Consider the following 25,187-nt stretch of genomic DNA (forward strand, 5'->3'; position numbering starts at 1 on the left):
TTTCTTTTTATTGTATCAGTATCTATTTTTTAACAGTATAAGATGCTAAGATTGTGCACATATTGGCGGTACTCAATGTAATATAGTAAAGTGTTTCACTATAAAAGCCCCAAAGCAGAGATGAGGGCCTATAAATAGAGAATCCATCTGTTATGATTTTGGTTGTGTTTCCCCTTCACTAATGGTAATTACAACATATGCACTTTGGCTAAGCCACGTAATGAAACCACAAAAGCATTCGGTGGGAAACCTCCTAAAATATTAATAATGCACAGGAATTTGTAATGCCAGGTTTGCAAAAGAAATGCATTATTCAACACTGAGGCTAAAACATGCTGCAACAGATAGAAAAGAAAAAGAAATGTCAGATAGCAAAAATTAATAAGCTGTTAACCCAAAAGCAAAAAAACAAACAAACAAACAATGTATTGTTGTGATTATAGAATTGAATTTTTAAAGAAACTGAAAAGTATCCCCAGAAGTGCTGCATGTGCATTGATGTATAACGGAAGCATTCACTTTTTAGATTTTAACCCCTTTCAGACATGTAGTGTAATGGTACACACGCCGGACTCCCTCTGTTTGGTGTGTGTTCTGGCGCTCAGCCTGCACCCTTCCGGGCACATGACAGCTGATCTATACAGTAGTCCCAGAAACCCCTTTAAAAACCCTACAATAGCTGTCAATAAAAGACGACCTGTCACTCACCAGTTAAAAAATGGCCAATTTTTGCTCTTATTTTATTCCCTTTGCTCCACTGAGTATTCCATTTTTTTACGAGATATGGACCTTTTTACTGAATGCTAATTTTTCTGTCTTTACCAAGGGGATGTGGCTCAAAGAGGTAATAATGCAGAGCAGCCTAAAACACAACCCAAGAGAAGCTGTGAGCCCGGCCAATACAAGAGAAGCATCATGAATAAAATAAGATAAAAAACTTGGCACTTTTGAAATGTTGACATGTCTTATTTAAAGGGGTTTTCCCATGTTAGGCATTTATAACACATCCACATAACACACCATAAATACCCGATAGGTGTGGGTCACAAGCTACGTAAGTAGTTGTTGTCCTTCAAAATATATACTCATAGACATCTATGGAGAGGGCATGTAGAATTCAGACTCCTGTTTTTCCAGTAAGTGAAGGACCCAGATGTGGAACAAGCATTTTTTACACATGATGCAATTAAATTGGAATATCTGTTAAAGAGAACCAGTTGGCACGATTTGGTAATGTAAAGTAAAGACCTGGTTGTAGTGGCGCTGTAATACTGAATATATTGATACCTTTTGTGAAGAGATACGTTTTGTGGTTGTTCTTCAGATTTTGTAGTTCTTTAGATTTCAGTGCACAGGGGCCGGACATGGGGTCTTCTCCTCCCTTTCTGTGATTTTCTGCCCCTCTGCCTGATTCCTCTGTTTGATAAGTAGAAAAGTAAGCAGAGAAGGCAGATCACTGAAAAAGCAGTGACCTGTTAATCAAAGAATGGAGGCATGCAGAGGGGTGGGGAGAAGACCCCATGCACTGTCCGGCCCCTGTGCACCGAAATCTAATTAGCAGAAAACTTCAAATAGTAAAGAAAAGAACCACAAAGTGGGTTTCCTCACCAAAGGTATTAATGTAATCAGTATTACAGCATCATGTCATTACAGCCATTTCTTTACTTTAAATTACAAAATCGTGCTGCCAGGTTCTCTTTAAGTTTCAGATTAATTAGATGCTTGTACCCTTTAAAAGGAACCTGTTAGGAAAATCTTACTACTGAAACCAGTCGTATGGCTGTGCAGGTCTTAGTTCAATGTGAAACAACATGGCAGTATTATTGTACTCTGACGAGCCATCCTTGAGAAATGGAACTTTGAAGCAAAATGCAAATTGACCTGGAAATGCATTTGGGGCACGTCTATACAATTTATAAAACAGGCATCATCTTTAATGTGACCCATAAGACATACCACTAAGGCTAGGTTCACATTGCGTTAAGTGCAGTCCGTTCAACGCATACGCTAACGGACTGTGTTAACGCAAGTGCCGAAAATGATTGCGTTTATGCGATCACGCTAGTGCAGATGCTCTATCTGTGCTAGCGGTGATGGACCCGAAAACGCTGCAGACTGCGTCCGAGGGTCCGTCACAGAATGATGGCACATCACTAGCGCATGCCGATTATGACATGCGTTCGCGATGCACTACATAATGGAAGTCAATGGGTGCGCTAATGGATCCGTTACATAGCGTTAGTGCCGCTATGTAACGGATGCCGTCAGCGGATTGCCATTAATGTGAACCCAGCCTAATTTCAATAGTAAAATCCTACTGGTTTTCTTGTGCATCTTCAAATGGTGCTTTTCACACCTGAGAAAATGTCAAATCTTTGATTTCCAAAAGTTTTTGGCTACATATCTTAGCACCATTGATCTGCTGTTACAGTTCTTGTGGTCCAGTGACTTAGCGCCTCATTCTCTAGAGTCTCATTATTTGATGCTCAGTTTTTGGTGACTATCGGCTTTGTTTCCTAATATTTGGAACATTGGGTTTTAGTGATTTTAGTCCCATCTAATTGGTGGTTTAGTGTCTGGTCTCTTATCTGAATACCTACATCCACAATACCATAAACTGGATGTCACTCACTTTTTTTTTCATCAACTACCTTTTCTCCCCCAAAACAAGACCTGGTCTTAATTTATTTTTGCTCTGGAAAATGGGTTAGGGCTTCCCTAACAATGGCCCTGACTGTAACTCTGGCTTATTTTTGGAATAAGGCTTATATTTCAAGCATACTCCAAAAATCCTGTAAAAGCATGTTAGGACTTATTTTTGGGGTAGGTTTCATTTTTGAGGAAACACAGTATAGCTAAATTCCAGCATGTCTTGGCATGTTTTCTGAATCATAGACATAGTATCAAATCAATTTTCAGACGGCCTTCATTTTGAAAACTACTCTCTGTTAGTAGAGCTGGGCAAATTATTAAAATCACTCTTGTGGTATATTGTAAACAGGTCATTTTTAGTGATGAACGAGTATACTCGTTGCCCGTGTTTTCCTGAGCATGCTCAGGTGATCTCCGAGTATTTGTTAGTGCTCAGAGAGTTAGTTTTTTGTCGATGCAGCTGCATGATTTGCGGCTTCTAGACAGCCTGAATGCATGTGGGGTTTCCCTAACATCCAGGCAATCCCCACATGTATTCAGGCTGGCTAGCAGCCACAAATTATGCAGCTGTCAACAAAAACTAAATCTCCAAGCACTCACAAATACTCGGAGGTCACCCGAGCATGCTTGGGAAAACCCGAGCAATGAGTACACTAGCTCATCACTAGTAATTTTCCTATTATGTAGCCTTATGGGTCCTATGTGAGATAATAAAACCTTTATGTCATCATCAGAATAGAAATTTGCCTGTCTATAAATTGCCAAAAAAGCTATTTCTATCTTTTTATAGTACTGTGTCCAGTCAAACATAAGGCCTTCAGCATCCAGATGCATTGTGATTTATAAATCTAGATGCGCCTTAAATTGACTGTTCATTTATAACAAAAAAAAGAGAAACTTATCTGTACAAATTGACTTTATTTCTGCAAATAGAACCTTAAAAAATGTGTAAGAAATGATGTGTCTCAAAATGAATGAATCAACATTTTTCTTTTTTTGTCTCAACCCGTGCAGCTTTTACAGCGCTGTAGCCCGTTCTCATTGCACGCTGTGCACTTTAAAGCCTTAAAAGAGTCCGTGAAGCAGTTTCGGAACACTGACATCTTGCTTCCATGGCACACTAGACAAGGAAGAAAGCCAAAACCCCCACAAGAGGCACATGCGTGAGGGTGCTGCACTCTCTGCAAAAAAAGAGACAGAAAAATATTACTACAGTAGATGTAGTCACTATTGGGGTCAAGTGTATAGCACGTAATGTACACTGTTAGAGTACGTTCATATTGACTTTTTTTCGGTTCATGTGCTGTCCATGTATGCAACGGGCCACACACATGTAGGGGGGTGTGCATGCGGCTGGTTTGGGCCCTGTATTCCTGTAAATGTTTACCTAATGAAACGGGGTACGTTTTGTGTTTACTGTGTGCCCTGTGTAATATATGATAGTTGACACTGTATAATATAACAATAGCTGACACTGTTCTGATATTTGTGTGTTAGGGACAAAAATAGGGACAGTCAGTGGCAGTGGTACGTCAGCATTGGTAAGGGTTATGGCAGTGTAGTTGCGGGTTATAACACTGGAGGGCACTGTAGAATAGGAGATTAGATTGAGATAAGAACTGGTTTCAGCCGGAGTTGTGACTAGGGTTGAGCGACCTTTACTTTTATAGGATCGGGTCGGGTTTCACGAAACCCAACTTTTTCAAAAGTCGGGTCGAGTGAAATCGGCCGATCCTATAAAAAAGTCGGGGTCGGCCGAAACTCGAAACCCAATGCAGTGCATTGGGTTTCCAATGGTTCCCAGGGTCTGAAGGAGCGGAAACTCTCCTTCAGGCCCTGGGATCCATATTTAAGTGTAAAATAAAGAATCAAAATAAAAAATATTGCTATACTTACCCTCTGACGCGCCCTGGTACTAACCGGGAACCTTCCTTCCTTCGAATCAGCGCTTCCAGGACCTTGCGGTGACGTCGCGGCTTGTGATTGGTCGCGCGAGCGGTCACATCGGCGGCCGCGCGACCAATCACAAGCCGCGACGTCACCGCAAGGTCCTGGAAGCGTTGATTCGAAGGAAGGAAGGTTCCCGGTTAGTACCAGGGCGCGTCAGAGGGTAAGTATAGCGATATTTTTTATTTTAATTCTTTATTTTACATTAAATATGGATTCCGATACCGATTTCCGATATTGCAAACATATCGGAAATCGGGATTGGAATTCCGATACCACATTCAGAAGATCGCCGACTTCATGGCCGACCCCACACAGGGGTCGGGTCGGGTTTCATGAAATCCGACTTTGCCAAAAGTCGGCGACTTCTGAAAGTGGCCGACCCGTTTCGCTCAACCCTAGTTGTGACATTTGAAAAAGGTGGCGGGGCCAGTGTAGAGGCGGGAAGAGTGTCTCCCTGAGGTAATTTCTGTTAGTAGAGTTCAGCAGAGATGTCAGGTTGTGAGAGGAACGAGTCTGTGAGAAGGATTGGTCTACAAGATTAGAAGATTAGAAAGGTGACACGTCTGTCTTTGTGACTGGTGTAATCTGGGCACTTGGAGAGGTCAGCGGTTAGGCCTTTGGGAACTCCCATGACATCCAGGACCCACGGTCCGACAAGAATTAAAAGCGTAATCCTGTAATTTCGCTCAAGAAATGGGAAAGTGGACGGGGAGCACAGGGGTTCAGGTAGACCGGCAATCCAGAAAACTGCGGGAATGGAGAACACAGTACGAGATGATGCGTTGTTAAGGAAAACCAGAGACAGCTTAGGCCCCTTTCACATATCAGTTTTTTGCTATCAGTCTCAATCCATCGAATTTTGAAAAAAACGAATCCGGAGGCTGATGCCGCCGGATCTGTTTTTTCTCATAGACTTGTATTAGCGATGGATTGCGGATGGCCTCACGTTTCATCCGTTGTTCGCCGGATCCATCGAAAATTGTTTGTCCGGCAGATGGAGACAATGGACAAAGTAATGTTTTTTTAACTGAGCATGCTCCAATTTATTTTGAATCCAAGTAGCCTGATCTGCTAGTTGGATCCATCGAAAAAATGAATCCGTTGCATCAGTTTTTCACAATCTGCGATGGATCCGTTGATCCGTTGGGCCAACGGATTGTGACTGATGGCAAAAAACTGATGTGTGAAAGGGGCCTTAGGAGGTGGAACATCTGTGACTTGTTATGACTGTTGGACACTGTCTGTAATGAATAAAGCTGAAGGAATTAAGTAAAGTTCTGTTGAAAATGAATCCGGACTTTGAGAATAATTGTGTGTTGCTGAGACAAATCGGGACTTTGCAGTCTGAGGAGAATGCTGACCCACAGGTGGGTGCAGCATACCAGAGAAAGAACAGTTTATTAATGCAGCGGGGCGCCGGGGTGGAATGGAAGTACAGAAGCCCCTCGACATGACTACCACCCTGGCCCACGTTACACACAGAAGGCGAATGGACCAATGTAAGGCTAGGTTCACATTGCATTAGTGCAGTCCGTTCAACGCATACGTTAAATGGACTGCGCTAACGCAAGTGCCGACTTTGGCACATCGCTAGCGCAGATAGAGCATCTGCTAGCTCTATCTGCGCTAGCGATGATGGACCCGGAAATGCTGCAGTCCGCGTCTCAGGTCCATCACTCAATGACGGCACATTGCTAGCGCACGCTCATTGTGGGCGTGTGCTAGCGATGCGTCCGCCATAGGAAATAATGGCGGCGTTAACGGACTACGTTATGCCGCAGTGTAACGTAGTCCGTCTAACGGATCACACTAACGGCGTGTGAACCCGGCCTTAGACTATGTGAGTGCAGATTTATAGACCAGACTAGAGCATTTAACTAGTAAGCAGCTCTTGCAGTCTTGTGGACATGGCTGATCCACAATATCCATTACTATTAAACAACTCACAACTGCTGAAGCTTGCTGGGTAGAGATGGGCAGATTTATTCAAGGAGAATTGTATTCCAGGATTTTACATAAATCCACTTTCTGGAGAAAATAGATAGTTTTAATTCACACTATTCAAATTCAGCAAAACGGCAGCCAGTTGTTTGGGCCGGCAGAAAGTTAAAAATAAAAAAAATCATACCTCATTTCTCCCTTCTCTGCCCACCCCTGCTGCTGCATACCAGCTCTCTAGTCCTCTGTGCCTCGGTGGTGTCGTACCTACGGCCCAGTGTTCACTGCACATGCTTCGGGGTCTACTCATGACAAGAAGTCCTAGCCAAGGGTGAACACTGGGCAGTGACTTCTGGCTGCAAACCATTGAGGTAACTGCACATGAAAACTTAAAGTGAACCGGTCAACATGAAAATGCTGTCCAGTCTGCAGACACCATGTTATAGAGCAGGGGAGCTAAGTAGATTGATATATAGCTTGAGAAAAGATTCAGTTCAATCTATGATTTCATCAATTAAATCTTTGCTCTTTCTGGGGTTTTCAGACCAGTGGGCGGTCCTATCAATGACTGACAGCTTCCTTTGTATAAGGGTGTATACAGGGATGAATATCAATTACTGATAGGACCATCCACTGAGCCGAAAATAGAAGAGTAGAGGATTATATGATGAAAATACAGGTTATACTGAGTCTTTTCTCACAAAATGATATCAATCTGCTCAGCTCCCTCTGCTCTGTAACATGGTGCCAGCAGATTGGACTGAAATTTTATGATATTAAAAACGTCCTTTAACTCATGGCCTGCATTTCGAAGCACCAGCCTTGAGTAAATGCCAGGCTGGAGATACAATGTGACAGAGGTGCCGAGTAGAGATGAGCAGTGTTCGAGTCGAACTGTTCGCCAATTTCAAATTCGAGCTGTTTTGGGCGGTGTTAAAGTCGTTCGACAAACCTGAACAATTTGCTTAAAATTCGGCTGTTCGAGTTTCTGTTCGATAACTGTTCGTTCACCAAAAGCCTAGCTTGATTTGCACGTCACCAGAGTAGCCCGACTGTGAAACTAACTACACCGCCTGTGTATCTCTATTTTCACTGCATCTAATCCAGTTAATAGTTTTGGGCCTAGGAGCAGTGTCTGCACGTCAACAGAGTAGCCCGTCTGTGAAACTATCTACACCGCCTGTGTATCTCAATTTTCACTGCATCTAGTCCAGTTAATAGTTTTGGGCCTAGTACCACAGTTTGGCCACTCAGTTCTGCTCGGTTTTCATCCATCGGTTGTTGTGCCAACAACTACAGATACAGAGTTGCTAATTAGTTAAGCACTAAACTGAGTGGCAAAAGGCCTGCTGCTGGTGGAAAGGGGAATAGGCGTGTTGGAAAGGGAAAAAAAGGTTGTGTCCTTTGGGTAGGTGGTAAAGCAACAGTAACATCTGCAGAAGAAAGACCATCTTCCAGCCAAAGTAAGATGTCTACTTCTTTTCGTGGACAATCTGATATGATCCTTTTCTTACGACCATCGCTACAAGCATTGTCAAAAAATCCAGATGAGGCACAAAAACAGCAGGTGCTTGAACGGATATCAAGTGCTCGTTCAAGTGGGCTCTCCTCGATGTCAACTTCAACATCACAACTACTCCAGTCCTCAGAGTTGTCACCCCAATCGCACTTGCTTCCTCACAGCTCCCAAGTCTCCAGCTGCTCTTCTGAGCATGGGGTAACACACATGGTTGAGTCTGTAGAGCTGTTTCCGCATACTATAGCCTGGGAATCAGAGGTCTGCTCCAGAGCTTCTGTGAATCCAGATGAGGAAATGATCTGCACTGATGCCCAGAATCTTTGTGAGTCGGATACAGGCCCAGATGAAGAAGGTTCTGAGCATAATGTAGACCCTTGTTCCCAAACTGTAACTCCTGTTGGTGGAGACAATGAGGAAGATGATGATGAGACTGAGATACCTGATTGGACCGAAAAATCAAGTTTTCGGGGCAGGAAGAGGTTGGCTCTGAGGACGACGGGTGTGAAAACACACAGGATGATGATGACGAGGTTGTAGACCCCACTTACTGTCAACCCCCAGTCCGCCAGTCCATGAGGTCAGCAGAGGAGGAGGAGGAGGATGCTAGTGACGAGTCTGACAACGAGGTAACGGTGCGCCTTCCTGGACAGAGACGGAGTACTGGAAGCACGTAAACAACTGCATCCTCAACCCCAACTGTGCCTCAGAAAAGAAGTCGTAGTGGCTCTTCAGGTCGCACGGGCTCTAAGCCTTGCATAGCCTGGGCATTTTTTGACATCGCAAAGGATGACCCAACTCATGTTGTCTGTAAGATTTGTCAACAAAATCTCAGTAGAAGCCAAAAAATCACTAGCTTGAGTACTTCATGCATGAACCATAACATGGATATGAGGCATAAGTTGTGGTGGGAAGCTCACTGTGCTACAATGCGGCCTAGTGGGCCGGGTCAACCACCGTCTGCCCCATCAAGTGCATCCGCGTCCTCTTCATCCTCTGTGACTGTGGGGACAGCAGTCAGTGTGATTGGCAGGTCGTCAGGACATTTGCTGTTGTTGAGCGCTCTCTGATATCGACACCACATTTTGATCAAGGCAACATAACATCTCCACCTGCACCTTCCTCACAGACCAGCAGTTTGCCAGGGACACCTTACTCAACTCCGTCTAAGCACGGCAGCCAGCCCTCAGTCCCTCAGATGTGGACAAGTAAAAGACCATTTCCTCCTAGCCATGACAAAGCTAAGAGGTTGAATTTCTCCATCTGCAAGCTGTTGGCTACAGAAATGCTGCCTTTCTGCCTGGTGAACACAGAGGATTTTCGAGACCTTATCTCCGTCGCAGTGCCCCAGTACCAGATGCCCAGTCACCACTACTTCTCAAAGAAAGCTGTGCCTGCGCTACACCAGCATGTCGCACACAACATCACCGCTTCCTTGAGAAACTCTGTGTGTGACAGGGTGCATTTCACCGCAGACACTTGGAGGAGTAGACATGGACAGGGGCGTTACATGTCGGTGACTGGGCACTAAGTAACTACGGCGACATCAGGAGAAGGGGCTGCTGTCCAAGTCTTGCCATCTGTTATGACCTGGTGGTTAGGACAATAATGGACCTGGTGGTTAAGAGCACACAGAATGACCTGATAGTTACTAATAATACAGGACAAGCTCTGGGACGTGGGAACTCTGCTGACCGCAATCCCTAATCCTATCACACACACTAGAAATAGCCGTGGATTGCTCCTAATGCTCCCTATGCAACTCGTCACAGCCTAAGGAACTAGCTAGCCCTAAAGATAGAAAAATAAAGCCTACCTTGCCTCAGAGAAATTCCCCAAAGGAAAAGGCAGCCCCCCACATATAATGACTGTGAGTTAAGATGAAAATTACAAACACAGAGATGAAATAGATTTAGCAAAGAGAGGCCTGACTTACTGAACAGACAGAGGATAGGAAAGGTAACTTTGTGGTCAGCACAAAAACTACAAAAAGACCACGCAGAGGGCGCAAAAGACCCTCCGCACCGACTCACGGTGCGGAGGCGCTCCCTCTGCGTCCCAGAGCTTCCAGCAATCAAAACAAAAATCAAAATAGCAAGCTGGACAGAAAAATTGCAAACAAGAGAAAAACAAGCAGGAACTTAGCTTCTGCTGGGAAGACAGGTCACAAGAACGATACAGGAGCGAACTAGACCAATACTGGAACATTGACAGGTGGCATGGAGCAATGATCTAAGTGGAGTTAAATAGAGCAGCCAGCTAACAAATTAACCTCGTCACCTGTGGAAGGAAACTCAGAAGCCGCAGCCCCACTCACAACCACCAGAGGAAGCCCATAGACAGAACCAGCCGAAGTACCATTCATGACCACAGGAGGGAGCTTGACAACAAAATTCACAACAGTACCCCCCTTGAGGAGGGGTCACCGAACCCTCACCAGAGCCCCCAGGCCGACCAGGACAAGCCAAATGAAAGGCACGAACCAGATCGGCAGCATGAACATCAGAGGCAAAGACCCAGGAATTATCTTCCTGACCATAACCCTTCCACTTGACCAGGTACTGGAGTTTCCGTCTCGAAATACGAGAATCCAAAATCTTCTCCACCACATACTCCAACTCCCCCTCAACCAACACCGGGGCAGGAGGATCAACGGATGGAACCACAGGCGCCACGTATCTCCGCAACAACGACCTATGGAATACATTATGGATGGCAAAAGAAGCTGGAAGGGTCAAACGAAATTACACAGGATTGAGAACCTCAGAAATCTTATACGGACCAATGAAACGAGGCTTAAACTTAGGAGAGGAAACCTTCATAGGAACATAACGAGACGACAACCAAACCAAATCCCCAACACGAAGTCGGGGACCCACACAGCGCCGGCGGTTAGCGAAACGTTGAGCCTTCTCCTGGGACAATGTCAAATTGTCCACCACATGAGTCCAAATCTGCTGCAACCTATCCACCACAGTATCTACACCAGGACAGTCCGAAGACTCAACCTGCCCTGAAGAGAAACGAGGATGGAAACCAGAATTGCAGAAAAACGGCGAAACCAAAGTAGCCGAGCTGGCCCGATTATTAAGGGCGAACTCAGCCAAAGGCAAAAAGGACACCCAATCATCCTGATCAGCAGAAACAAAGCATCTCAGATATGTTTCCAAAGTCTGATTAGTTCGTTCGGTTTGGCCATTTGTCTGAGGATGGAAAGCCGAGGAAAAAGACAAATCAATGCCCATCCTAGCACAAAAGGATCGGCAAAACCTCGAAAAAAACTGGGAACCTCTGGCCGAAACGATGTTCTCCGGAATGCCATGTAAACGAACCACATGCTGGAAAAACAATGGCACCAAATCAGAGGAGGAAGGCAATTTAGACAAGGGTACCAAATGGACCATCTTAGAGAAGCGATCACAAACCACCCAAATGACTGACATCTTTTGAGAGACAGGGAGATCCTAAATAAAATCCATAGAAATATGCGTCCAGGGCCTCTTCGGGACCAGCAAGGGCAAAAGCAACCCACTGGCACGAGAACAGCAGGGCTTAGCCCGAGCACAAGTCCCACAGGACTGCACAAAAGAACGCACATCCCGTGACAAAGACGGCCACCAAAAGGATCTAGCCACCAAATCTCTGGTACCAAAGATTCCAGGATGACCAGCCAACACCGAACAATGAACCTCAGAGATAACTCTACTAGTCCAGTTATCAGGGACAAACAGTTTCTCCGCTGGGCAACGGTCAGGTCTATCAGCCTGAAATTTTTGCAGCACCTGCCGCAAATCAGGGGAGATGGCAGACAAAATTACCCCCTCTCTGAGAATACCCGCCGGCTCAGGAACACCCGGAGAGTCAGGCACAAAACTCCTTGACAGGGCATGAGCCTTCACATTCTTAGAGCCCGGAAGGTACGAAACCACAAATTCAAAACGGGAGAAAAATAGCGACCAACGAGCCTGTCTAGGATTCAACCGTTTGGCAGACTCGAGATAAGTCAAATTCTTGTGATGCGTCAAGACCACCACGCGATGCTTGGCTTCTTCAAGCCAATGACGCCACTCCTCGAATGCCCACTTCATGGCCAACAACTCTCGATTGCCAATATCATAATTGCGCTCAGCAGGCGAAAACTTTCTAGAAAAGAAGGCACATGGTTTCATCACCGAGCCATCAGAACTTCTTTGCGACAAAACAGCCCCTGCTCCAATCTCAGAAGCATCAACCTCGACCTGAAACGGGAGCGAAACATCTGGCTGGCACAACACAGGGGCAGAAGAAAAACGACGCTTCAACTCCTGAAAAGCTTCCACAGCCGCAGAAGACCAATTGACCACATCAGCACCCTTCTTGGTCAAATCAGTCAACGGTTTAGCAACACTAGAAAAATTACTGATGAAGCGACGATAAAAAGTAGCAAAGCCCAGGAACTTTTGCAGACTCTTCACAGATGTCGGCTGAGTCCAATCATAAATGGCCTGGACTTTAACAGGGTCCATCTCGATAGTAGAAGGGGAAAAAATGAAACCCAAAAATGAAACCTTCTGAACTCCAAAGAGACACTTTGACCCCTTCAAAAACAAAGAATTAGCACGAAGGACCTGGAACACCATTCTGACCTGCTTCACGTGAGACTCCCAATCATCCGAGAAGACCAAAATATCATCCAAATATACAATCAGGAATTTATCCAGGTACTCTCGGAAGATGTCATGCATAAAGGACTGAATTACTGATGGAGCATTGGAAAGCCCGAATGGCATAACCAGGTACTCAAAATGGCCCTTGGGCGTATTAAATGCTGTTTTCCATTCATCGCCCTGTTTAATACGCACAAGATTATATGCACCACGAAGATCTATCTTGGTGAACCAACTAGCCCCCTTCATCCGAGCAAATAAATCAGACAGCAGCGGCAAAGGGTACTGAAATTTGACTGTGATCTTATTAAGAAGGCGGTAATCAATACAAGGTCTCAAAGACCCATCCTTCTTGGCCACAAAAAAGAACCCTGCTCCCAATGGTGACGACGACGGGCGAATATGACCCTTCTCCAAGGATTCCTTTATATAACTCCGCATAGCAGTGTGTTCTGGAACAGATAAATTGAACAGTCGGCCCTTAGGGAACTTACTACCAGGAATCAAATTAATAGCACAATCGCAATCCCTATGAGGAGGTAGGGCACTGGATTTGGGCTCATCAAATACATCCCGGTAATCCGACAAAAACTCCGGGACTTCAGAAGGGGTGGAGGACGAAATAGACAAAAATGGAACATCACCATGTACCCCCTGACAACCCCAGCTGGACACAGACATAGATTTCCAATCCAATACTGGATTATGGACCTGTAGCCATGGCAACCCCAAAACGACCACATCATGCAGATTATGCAACACCAAAAAGCGAATATCCTCCTGATGTGCAGGAGCCATGCACATGGTCAATTGGGTCCAGTACTGAGGCTTATTCTTGGCCAAAGGCGTAGCATCAATTTCTTTCAATGGAATAGGATACTGCAAAGGCTCCAAGAAAAAACCACAGCGCCTAGCAAACTCCAAGTCCATCAAATTCAGGGCAGCGCCTGAATCCACAAATGCCATAACAGAATAGGATGACAAAGAGAAAATCAGAGTAACGGACAAAAGAAATTTCGACTGTACCGTACCAATGGTGGCAGACCTTGCGAAACGCTTAGTGCGCTTAGGACAGTCGGAGATAGCATGAGTGGAATCACCACAGTAAAAACACAGCCCATTCCGACGTCTGTGTTCTTGCCGTTCAGCTCTGGTCAAAGTCCTATCACATTGCATAGGCTCAGGTCTATGCTCAGATAATACCGCCAAATGGTGCACAGCTTTACGCTCACGCAAGCGTCGATCGATCTGAATGGCCAAAGACATAGACTCATTCAGACCAGCAGGCATGGGAAATCCCACCATGACATCCTTAAGGGCTTCAGAGAGACCCTTTCTGAAAATTGCTGCCAGGGCACATTCATTCCACTGAGTGAGCACAGACCACTTCCTAAACTTCTGACAATATATCTCTACCTCATCCTGACCCTGACACAGAGCCAGCAAGATTTTCTCTGCCTGATCCACTGAATTTGGTTCATCATAAAGCAATCCAAGCGCCAGAAAAAACGCATCAACATCACGCAATGCCGGATCTCCTGGCGCAAGGGAAAATGCCCAGTCTTGAGGGTCACCACGTAACAAAGAAATAATGATTTTCACTTGTTGAACAGGGTCACCTGAGGAGCGAGGTTTCAAAGCAAGAAACAATTTACAATTATTTTTGAAATTCAGAAACTTAGATCTATCCCCAAAAAACAAATCAGGAATTGGAATCCTAGGCACTGACATCGGATTCTGAACCACAAAATCTTGAATGTTTTGTACCCTTGCAGTGAGATTATCCATACGAGAGAACAGACCTTGAATGTCCATATCTACACCTGTATCCTGAACCACCCAGAGGTAAAGGGGAAAAGAGAGACAAAACACACTGCAAAGAAAAAAAAATGGTCTCAGAACTTCTCTTATCCCTCTATTGAGATGCATTAATACTTTGGGCCACCTGTACTGTTATGACCTGGTGGTTAGGACAATAATGGACCTGGTGGTTAAGAGCACACGGAATGACCTGATAGTTACTAATAATACAGGACAAGCTCTGGGACGTGGGAACTCTGCTGACCGCAATCCCTAATCCAATCACACACACTAGAAATAGCCGTGGATTGCTCCTAACGCTCCCTATGCAACTCGTCACAGCCTAAGGAACTAGCTAGCCCTAAAGACAGAAAAATAAAGCCTACCTTGCCTCAGAGAAATTCCCCAAAGGAAAAGGCAAACCCCCACATATAATGACTGTGAGTTAAGATGAAAATTACAAACACAGAGATTAAATAGATTTAGCAAAGAGAGGCCCGACTTACTGAACAGACAGAGGATAGGAAAGGTAACTTTGCAGTCAGCACAAAAACTACAAAAAGACCACGCAGAGGGCGCAAAAGACCCTCCGCACCGACTCACGGTGCGGAGGCGCTCCCTCTGCGTCCCAGAGCTTCCAGCAAACAAAACAAAAATCAAAATAGCAAGCTGGACAGAAAAATAGCAAACAAGAGAAAAACAAGCAGGAACTTAGCTTCTGCTGGGAAGACAGGTCACAAGAACGATCCAGGAGCGAACTAGACCAATACTGGAACATTGACAGGTGGCATGGAACAACGATCTAAGTGGAGTTAAATAAAGCAGCCAGCTAACGAATTAACCTCGTCACCTGTGGAAGGAAACTCAGAAGCCGCAGCCCCACTCACAACCACCAGAGGAAGCCCATGGACAGAACCAGCCGAAGTACCATTCTTGACCACAGGAGGGAGCTTGACAACAGAATTCACAACAGCCGTCCCCACGAGTTACTCGTCGATCCTCTGTATCTAGAAGTTCCTCCACTGCTTCTGCCTCCTCAACCTCCTCTCGGTCCTCCACCTGCTGCACCCAAAGCCTGTCTGGAAATGCCACCCACGTTGTAACTGCACAGAAGGAATCCTGCACACCTCCTCACTATGCTGTCACCAGGGCTCAATGGCATCAGTCAGTGTTTACATTGAAATGTCTGGGAAATGTGAGTCAAACAGCTGAGGAGTTGTGGTCAGCTCTGGAGACCGAGTTCCATCAATGGTTGTCTCCACTCAACCTGCAGCCAGGGAAGGCTGTGTGCGACAATGCTGCAAACCTGGGTGCGGTCCTTCGCCGGGGCAATGTCACACACGTGCCTTGTATGGCTCACGTTTTGAACCTGGTTGTCCAGCAATTTTTATCCCACTATCCCGGATTAGATGGGCTTCTGCAGAGGGCATGGTCGCTGTGTGCTCACTTCTGCCGTTCGCATCCTGCAGCTCGACGACTTGCATCTCTACAGAAGTCGTTGGGCCTGCCAGTTCACCGGCTGAAATGTGCCCACATGGTGGAATTGAACTCTGCACATGTTGCAGCGACTGTAGCAGCAGCGACGAGCTCTGGTGCAATACGTTATGACGTATAGCCTGGGCCAACGAGATCAAGAGGTGGGGCAAATCACGCTGCAGGAGTGGTCTCAGATCAGGGACCTATGCACCCTTCTGCACAGTTTTGAAATAGCAACGAAGATGTTTAGTGCTGACGATGCCATTATCAGCATGACCATTCTGGTGATTTACATGCTGGAGCACACCTTACACAGTGTTCGGAGTCAGGTGGTGCAACAAGAGGAAGAGGAGGAACAGGAGGAGTCGTATGCGGAAGGGATCATATCTCCAAGGTCAAAAAGGTTGGCAGCACCAAGGCGGCTGGCATTGGAGGCAGGCGGAGAGGGATTACCGAGGGCGCATGGTAGCAGCCAAACTGTTGAGGAAGGTGCAGGAGGCGAGGAAGAAGTGGAGGACGAACTGACGTTGGGCATGGAAGACTCATCAGATGAGGGAGACCTTGATCAAATTTCTGTTGTACGAGGTTGGGGGGAGAGGGCAGACGAAGGAAGCATGATTCTCACCTCGCCACCACCAAGACAACAAGGACTTTGTCCTCCTGGATGCGCAAGACACATGAGTGCCTTCTTGCTGCACTACCGGCAACATGACCCTCAGATTGTCAGAATCCGAAGTAATGCCGACTACTGGGTGGCCACACTCTTAGATCCCCGGTACAAAAGCAAATTTGGCAAAATAATTCCTGCCATAGAAAGGGATGCAGGAGTATCAGCTGAGACTGTTACAGAGTCTAACATCTGCTTTTCCACAAAACACCAGTGGTGCACGTAGTGAATCTCTGAGTTCTAACTTGCCAAACGTGGGACTATCGAGTCATCACTCAAACCGTAACAGTAACATCATATCTGGTGGTAACAGCAATTTTTTCCAATCGTTTCAAGATTATTTTAGACCATCCTTTGCAAGGCCACAGGAGACAAGAAGTCTGACGCACAGCCAACGCCTAGAGAGGATGGTACAAGAGTATCTCCAAGTTAACATCAATGCCATGACTGTGGAACTGGACCCTTGCTCATTTTGGGCTTACAATCTTGAAAAATGGCCTGAGCTCTCCACTCACGCCTTGGAGATCTTGTTGTGCCACGCAGCCAGCGTTCTCTCTGAACATGTGTTCAGCACTGCTGGTGGTGTGCTGACAGATAAGCACACGCGGCTGTCCACTGACAATGCAGACAGACTAACGTTCATCAAGATGAACAAATCCTGGATCCGCAAGTACTTTTCTACCCCTGTGTCATCTTGGGGAGACTAAAAGCTTGATGATTTTTGAAAATCACCTCACCAACCGTTTTAAAAATCTCTGGCAAAATTGATGCCACTTAAGTGGTGTCTGTGGCCGAATTTTTGGAAAAAATGGACACTCTTTTATTTAGTCCCCTTGCTGAGTATTACCAGGTGGGTGGGGTCGTCTGTAGAGTTGTTTACTCATACTATGGCCTGGGATTCAGAGGTCTGCTTCAAAGCTTCAGTGTCTGCTAGTCAGCAGAGTAGCCCAGCCACCCACCGCCTGTTTACCTAAGTACTATTTTTAATGGCATCTGGCCCAGGAAATCCTTTTGGGCTTAGTAGAATTTGGTGCTACTCAGGAGCGTACCCCACCCATGAAGCAAGCTACACCGCCTGTTTACCTAACTACTATTTTGTAACGGCATCTAGCCCAGGAAATCCTTTTGGGCCCAATTGAATTTGGTGCTACTCAGCAGTTACTTCACCCATGAAGCAAGCTACACCGCCTGTTTACATAACTACTATTTTGTAACGGCATCTAGCCCAGGAAATCCTTTTGGGCCTAGTAGAATTTAGTGCTACTCAGCAGCGTACCCCACCCATGAAGCAAGCTCCATCGCATGTTGTTCTAATTACTCATTTTTAACTGCATCTGGTCCAGGAAATTGTTTTGTAGCTAATAGCATTTTGTGTTACTCAGCAGAGTACTCCACCCATGAAGCAAGCTACACCACCTGTTTACCTAAGTACTATTTTTTAACGGCATCTAGCCCAGGAAATCCTTTTGGGCCTAGTGGAATTTGGTGCTACTCAGCAGCGTACCCCACCCATGAAGCAAGCTACACTGCCTGTTTACCTAAGTACTATTTTTTAACAGCATCTAGCCCAGGAAATCATTTTGGGCCTAGTAGAATTTGGTGCAACTCAGCAGCGTACCCCACCCATGAAGCAAGATACACCGCCTGTTTACCTAAGTACTATTTTTTAACAGCATCTGGCCCAGGAAATCCTTTTTGGCCTAGTAGAATTTTGTGCTACTCAGCAGCGTACCCCACCCATGAAGCAACCTACACCACCTGTTTACCTAAGTACTATTTTTTAACAGCATTTGGCCCAGGAAATACTTTTGGGCCCAGTAGCAATTTCTGCTACTCAGCAGAGTACCCCACCCATGGGGTGTCCACTCTCCCTCCAGCTCTCTCCTTCTCACAGGTGGACTGCCACGTGTTTTCACACTGTGGCGAATCTTTTGGGCCCAGGCCTAAGAAGTCATCGAGGTAATGGATAATATGTGCCGCCTTATAAACGTCCATGACAACACATTCGAGGAAGCAACTAAACGCCTCAAATAGTGAGCAGGATATGGAGCACCCCAAGGGCAAACGCGATCTATGTAGTATGCTCCTTCACAGAAGCAGCCCAATGGGAGGACACTATTCGGAGGCACAGGTAGTAACCGGAACGCCCCCTCAGTGTCTGTTTTGGCCATTAGGGTGCCCATTACCAACTTCTTGACCCGCCTGATTGCCTCGTCAAAGGAGGTACAGTACATCGTACTGTACTTGGTTCCACGTCGATGTTGTCGCTTACTGACCTGCCCCTGGGATATGACAAATGGTGGATTAGTCTGAATGCATTGGGTTCATTTTTTGGCACAACTCCCAATGGGGGTACCACTACGTCTTCTAAGGAAAGTGTTCTGAATGGACCCGCCGCCATTCTACCTAAAGATTAAAGATATTTATTTTTTTTTTTTTTTTTTTGTTAAGACGTCTGGGTGTTGGTAGAGTGAGTTTAGATTTTTACTCCAGCCTTTCTTGATTTTAGAAAGGCATGACATGCCTATATCTGTGTCTCCTCCTCCTTTTACTCCTCCACCTCTTTTCTTTTCGCATGACTATATGTAGTTGTAACTTTTCCATGTGTTTGTTGTGTCTTCTGAGCAGTTTGTCAGCTATTGGACACCTTTTAAGGTGTTTTCTATGTGTTTTCCATGTGTTTGTATTTGTTTGTGTTTGCCTGCCATTGGTTTCAATGGAGTTCGACGGTGTTCGTCGAACATTTCGTTGAACACTTCCCTGTTCGACGAACCGAACCAGAACACTAGGGAGGTGGCTCAACACTAGTGCTAAGGACCGGACAGCAGGCAACATCAAGTGGAAGCAGCCATAAAGGTGAAGAGTGAGGTGAGAATAAGAATTTAATCTATTTTTTCCTTTTTTTTTGGTTTATTATGATCTGGGGCTTAGAGGGACCCCACAATGAGGGACATTACATTTTTTGCCTGGTGCACTCATCTATAATACTGGGAGTTGCATGTTCACGATGGATAAGGAGCTATAGTTTGGGCCACTCTGATACCGCTATGTATATACAATTAATTATCTTGGTAAAATATTTTATACTATGGTGCATTCACAGCTATGAAAGCAATAAATGAAACTCTATATACAGTATATTATTGAAACAGACTCTAATAATTTAGCCAAAACCACGTAGCACCCATGTGTGCGCTCATAGGCGTGCATGTCTAGATTTTGCCAGAGGTATATGGGAAATGTCACCTCACACAGATCAGTCACCTCAATCTTCATGAGCAGGTCCTGAAGTTCTCCTGATTCATTCATTGATAGTATTTTTTCAGCACCCTGCAACAACATATAATAGAATCAATAAGAACGTTAATCATTGAATAGTTGTCTCTTTTACTGTGGAATAGAAGTGAAAATGTATAAAACTTGCAAATATTTAGTATTCCAGTTTACATCACATATTACGCATATTATGCAATTTTTAATAAGAAAAAAAAATATTACAAACTTTCAGTCTGTAGGAAGTTTCCCATTATCGAGGGAAAACACTGACACCACATTCCCAATCACTGGGAGAACTATGCAGCAGCACAGTTCTCCTTTCTCCTGCCCAACACTCATCAGCCTGATCGTGCAGGGCAGGAAAGAAGCTACTAGGACTTGCACATTACTATTAGTCACAGGCCTGCAAAAAGCTTCAAAATGTGGTAATGTATACACAGTGTGAGGTAGTGACTCGTGTCAAAGGAAGGGGTCACTGTGTGTTCTCCCCAGGTTGGGTATGGAGACAGATGAAGTCCATAGGTGTGCATGGCACTCACGGATTTCTGATCTGGGTTTTCCATGTGGCTGAAAGCCACAGGTTTGTTTGTTAAAAACCTTGCAGTAAGGGGTATGGGTGTGCCAGGTGTCAAGTGTCAGGTGCAACTTCAGTGTCAGTCTGGTGTGTACTGGTGTGCAGAGCAGAGGCCTGCAGAGCACTGGCTGTGGGGGTGAAGCAGCACAGGCCAGCGGAGCCAGCAGCTATGGCAGCTGAATAGCCTGGCACGTGCAGCGTATACAGCGATGCAAGTCGTCCGTGGTAACTGGTCTCGGATGTGGACAGTCCTGTGCCTGGAGGTGTGCCCGAAAGAGGACTGGCTTGTGTAACGATTGCAAACAGGTGGATATGGTGCCCGGCTGCTATCCGGAGGATATTCTGGGCTGTGTTTGACTATGTGAGTAAAGAGACTGTGATACAGCGATGCAGGTCACCCATTGGAACTAGTCAGAAGAGGACTGGCGTGTGTAGTGTCTTCAACATGTAAAACTGTGTTTGGGGACTTTAATATGGCATGCGGTCGCCCCACGGATACTAGACAAGGAGAGGTACGGCGTGTTTAGGGACTGCAATCTAAAAACCATATATGTAGTGTTATGAACTGGTGTGAACTGAGCACTAATAATATGCACTTGTGTGTGAATTGGACTTTAATGCTGTGAGGAAACACATTAAAGAGACTTTCTGTTGGAAATTTGTGGGTCACTGCCTCTTCACTGCTTACAGTGCTAACGCAGCATTACATATGGTGGAGAATGCAGGCAGTGTGAACTGAGGCTTAGCCCAAAGCGTGCTGCATAGCGTTGTGCAAATCTGCTGGAAAAAATGTTTCAAGACAGCTTGCTGTGGCTCGGCGGGGCCACAAAGATTGAAGGCTTTTGGGGGTAACTCGATGGGGTTGCAAAGATTTACTGTGGATTGGCGGGTCCATGAAGTCTGTGTTGCGGATGAGCTGCAGTTGCATCAAGGGGTTCTGCAGCAGCAGGAGCTGCAGTAGAAGCAGCAGAGAATGTGCTTATGTGTTGTGTCAGGCGTAGAACCCGAAAATGTTGAGATACCTGCCATATGGGTCACCAAATTAGGGTCAGAGTGTAATCCCAATAGGCTCCCCCTAGAGGTATTGGCAGGAGAGACTGAAAATGTTATTTTGGGCGGGGATGTCACAGGGTCATATGGATGCCCTGTCTAGCACTCATACGAGGTAACAAGTGTTCAAACCCACAGGTATGAACAGGGGGGAGGATATTGAGGCAGTGACTCGTGCCACAGGTAGGGGTCACTGTGTGTTCTCCCCAGGTTGTGCATGGAGACGGATGAAGTTAATAGGTGTGCTTGGCAGTCATGGATTTCTGGTCCTGGTTTTTCATGTGGCTGAAAGCCACAGGTTTGTTTGTTACAAGCCCTGCAGTAAGGGGTATGGGTGTGTCAGGTGTCAGATGCAAAGTCAGTGTCAGTCTGATGTGTGCTGGTGTGCAGAGCAGAGGCCTGCCGAGCGCTGGCTGTGTGTGAGGCAGCACAGGCCAGCAGAGCCAGCAGCTATGGCAGTTGAATAGCCTGGCACCCACAGGGTATTCAGAGATGCAAGTTATCCATGGTAACTTGTCTCGGATGTGGACAGTCCTGTGCTCAGAGGTGAACTGGAGGTGGATGTCCTGTGCCCGAAAAAGTTGGATGTGGACAGTCCTGCGTCTGGAGGTGTACCGAAGGTGGATGTCCTGTGCCCAAAAGAGGACTGGCATGTGTAAAGATTGCAAACAGGTGGATATGGTGCCCAGCTGCTTTCCGGAGGATATCCTGGGCTGTGTACGTAAAGAGACTGTGATACAGCGATGCCACACACCCACAGGAACTAGTCAGAGGAGGACTGGCGTGTGTAGTGCCTGCAACATGTAAAGCTGTGTTTGGGGACTTTAATATGGTGTGCGGTCGCCCCACGGATATTGGACAAGGAGAGGTCCGTCGTGTTTAGGGACTGCAATCTAAAAACGATATGATATGTAGTGCTATGAACTGGTGTGAACTGAGCACTAATGATATGCACTTGTGTGTGAATTGGACTTTAATGCTGTGAGGAAACACATTAAAGAGACTTTATGTTGGAATTTTGTGTGTCACTGCCTCTTCACTGCGTACTGTGCTAACGCAGCATTGCAACAGAGTTAAGCAAAGGTGTGCATAACAGAGCTGTATGTGTAGTGATGCAGCAGAGATGGGTGTATGTATGTAGCATAGCTGTGTGTGTGTAGGAGAGTTGCATGTGTGTAGATGAGCTAAGGGTGGATGTATTGTGCATGCAGCAGTATTTTGTATAAGAAAAAGGAGAAAAAAAGTGAAGGCAATCACCAAAGATAAAAAAAAGAAAATTTCCTTATTTTTATGAACGTTAAAACCACATATGGCCAGTGGAAGACAAGCAAGAGTAGTGCCACCATTTCTTGTGTACTTACGCTTCTAAGGGCTGGAGGACCTTCTTCTGAATAAAGAGCATCTTTATCTTTGGTGAGAGCCTTCACTATTTTCTCTCCATTATTTTGTATCAGATGCACAATGCATGCACTGGGTAAGATTTGATGCAAGGAAATTTAGAAAACCTTGAAACTGAAGGTACTATATAAGAAATCAGTACGGTTCAGACAATATGACTAAATGAATGTAAATAAACTAGTAACTTCCCTACGTACCACCTACAAATGATCAGGAGTATACTCTCATTAGGTATAAATGTAGAAAGATTAGAGCCTACCAGTCAAAAAAGTAATAATTTCAAAAGTGAATATTTATTAAACAGCCAGCTCAGTATATGGGTTATCTGACTTCTCCTAAAATATTTGTAAAGGGCAGAGATAGTTATAAAATGAAGTTTAATTATCAGTTTTAACCCCGCCCCTCTAAAGCCAGAATAGGAAACCTGGACATCCTGTTGTTCAATCAACTGTCCCCTAAGGCTGCCGTCACACTAGCAGTATTTGGTCAGTATTTTACATCAGTATTTGTAAGCCAAAACCAGGAGTGGGTGATAAATGCAGAAGTGGTGCATATGTTTCTATTATACTTTTTCTCTAATTGTTCCACTCCTGATTTTGGCTTACAAATACTGATGTAAAATACTGACCAAATACTGCTAGTGTGACGGCAGCCTAAGGCTTATGATTTGCTGCAGCATTCAGGCGAATAAGGCATTATCTCCACCTGTCCTGGTGGAGACCACCGAAGCTGTAGTGATGGGACTTAGAGCAGGTGAGTATTACTGTTATTATTATTATTTATTATAGCGCCATTTATTCCATGGCGCTTTACATGTGAGGAGGGGTGTACAAAATAAAAACAGGTACAATAATCTTGAACAATACAAGTCACAACTGGTACAGGAGGAGAGAGGACAGTGCCCGCGAGGCTCACAATCTACAAGGGATGGGTGAGGATACAGTAGGTGCGATTAGAGTTGGTCTTGCAGTGGTTTGGTCGATCGGTGGTTACTGCAGGTTGTAGGCTTGTCGGAAGAGGTGAGTCTTCAGGTTCTTTTTGAAGGTTTCGATGGTAGGTGAGAGTCTGATATGTTGTGGTAGAGAGTTCCAGAGTAGAGGTGAAGCGCGAGAGAAATCTTGTATGCGATTGTGGGAAGAGGAGATAAGAGGGGAGTAGAGGAGGAGATCTTGTGAGGATCAGAGGTTGTGTGCAGGAAAGTACCGGGAAACGAGGTCACTGATGTATGGAGGAGACAGGTTGTAGATGGCTTTGTATGTCATGGTTAGGCTTTTGTACTGGAGTCTCTGGGTAATGGGGAGCCAGTGAAGGGATTGACAGAGGGGAGAGGCCGGGGAATAGCAGGGAGACAGGTGGATTAGTCGAGCAGCAGAGTTTAGAATAGATTGGAAGGGTGCAACAGTGTTAGAGGGGAGGCCACAGAGCAGGAGGTTACACTAGTCGAGGCGGGAGATGATGAAGGCATGGACTAGGGTTTTTGCAGATTGTTGGTTTAGGAATGTACGGATCCGTGAAATATCTTTGAGTTGAAGGTGGCAGGAAGTGGAAAGGGCTTGGATATGCGGTTTGAAGGAGCGATCAGTGTCAAGTATTACCCTGAGACAGCGAGCTTGTGGGACTGGGGAGAGTGGGCAGCCGTTTACTGTAATGGATAGGTTCGTTGGGGGGGTCACGTGAGATGGGGGAAAGGCAATGAATTCTGTTTTGTCCATGTTAAGTTTTAGAAATCTAGCGGAGAAGAAGGATGAAATAGCCGATAGACATTGAGGGATTCTGGTTAGTAGGGTGGTGATATCTGGTCCAGAGATGTAGATCTGTGTGTCATCAGCAGAGAGATGATACTGAAAACCATGAGATTCTATGAGCTGTCCCAGGCTAAAAGTGTAAATGGAGAAGAGCAGGGGCCCTAGAACTGAACCTTGTGGGACTCCGACAGATAGGGGGCGAGGTGAGGAGGTGGTGTATAAATGGGAGATGCTGAATGTTCGGTCAGTTAGGTATGACGAGATCCAGGATAGGACTAAATCTGTGATGCCAAAGGATGAGAGGGTCTGTAGTAATAGGGAATGGTCCACTATGTCAAAGGCAGAAGACAGGTCCAGGAGGAGGATGATAGAGTAGTGTCGCTTCCTCTTGGAGGTTAATAGGATATTGGTGACCTTAGTTAGGGCAGTTTCAGTGGAGTGGTGTGACAGGAAGCCTGATTGTAAGTGGTTGAAGAGGGAGCAGGAAGATAGATGGGAG

At 45.6% G+C, this 25,187-nt stretch overlaps 1 protein-coding gene across 1 annotated transcript in view; it reads right to left on the reverse strand.

Annotated features, from left to right (window-relative positions):
* Window positions 1–3,593: 3,593 nt before the first annotated feature.
* Window positions 3,594–25,187, reverse strand: part of GRXCR1 (glutaredoxin and cysteine rich domain containing 1) — a 117,151-nt gene continuing 95,557 nt past the window's right edge. The window contains exons 3-4 of the mRNA XM_069745788.1: window positions 19,910–19,975; window positions 3,594–3,833 (exon numbers count right to left, since the gene is read on the reverse strand). Of these exons, the coding sequence (XP_069601889.1) occupies window positions 3,654–3,833; window positions 19,910–19,975 (246 nt within the window). The 3' untranslated portion in view covers window positions 3,594–3,653. The remainder of the gene's footprint in view (window positions 3,834–19,909; window positions 19,976–25,187) is intronic.

The sequence above is a fragment of the Ranitomeya imitator genome, chromosome 1 (genome assembly GCF_032444005.1).
Source record: "Ranitomeya imitator isolate aRanImi1 chromosome 1, aRanImi1.pri, whole genome shotgun sequence".
Lineage (NCBI taxonomy): Eukaryota > Metazoa > Chordata > Amphibia > Anura > Dendrobatidae > Ranitomeya > Ranitomeya imitator.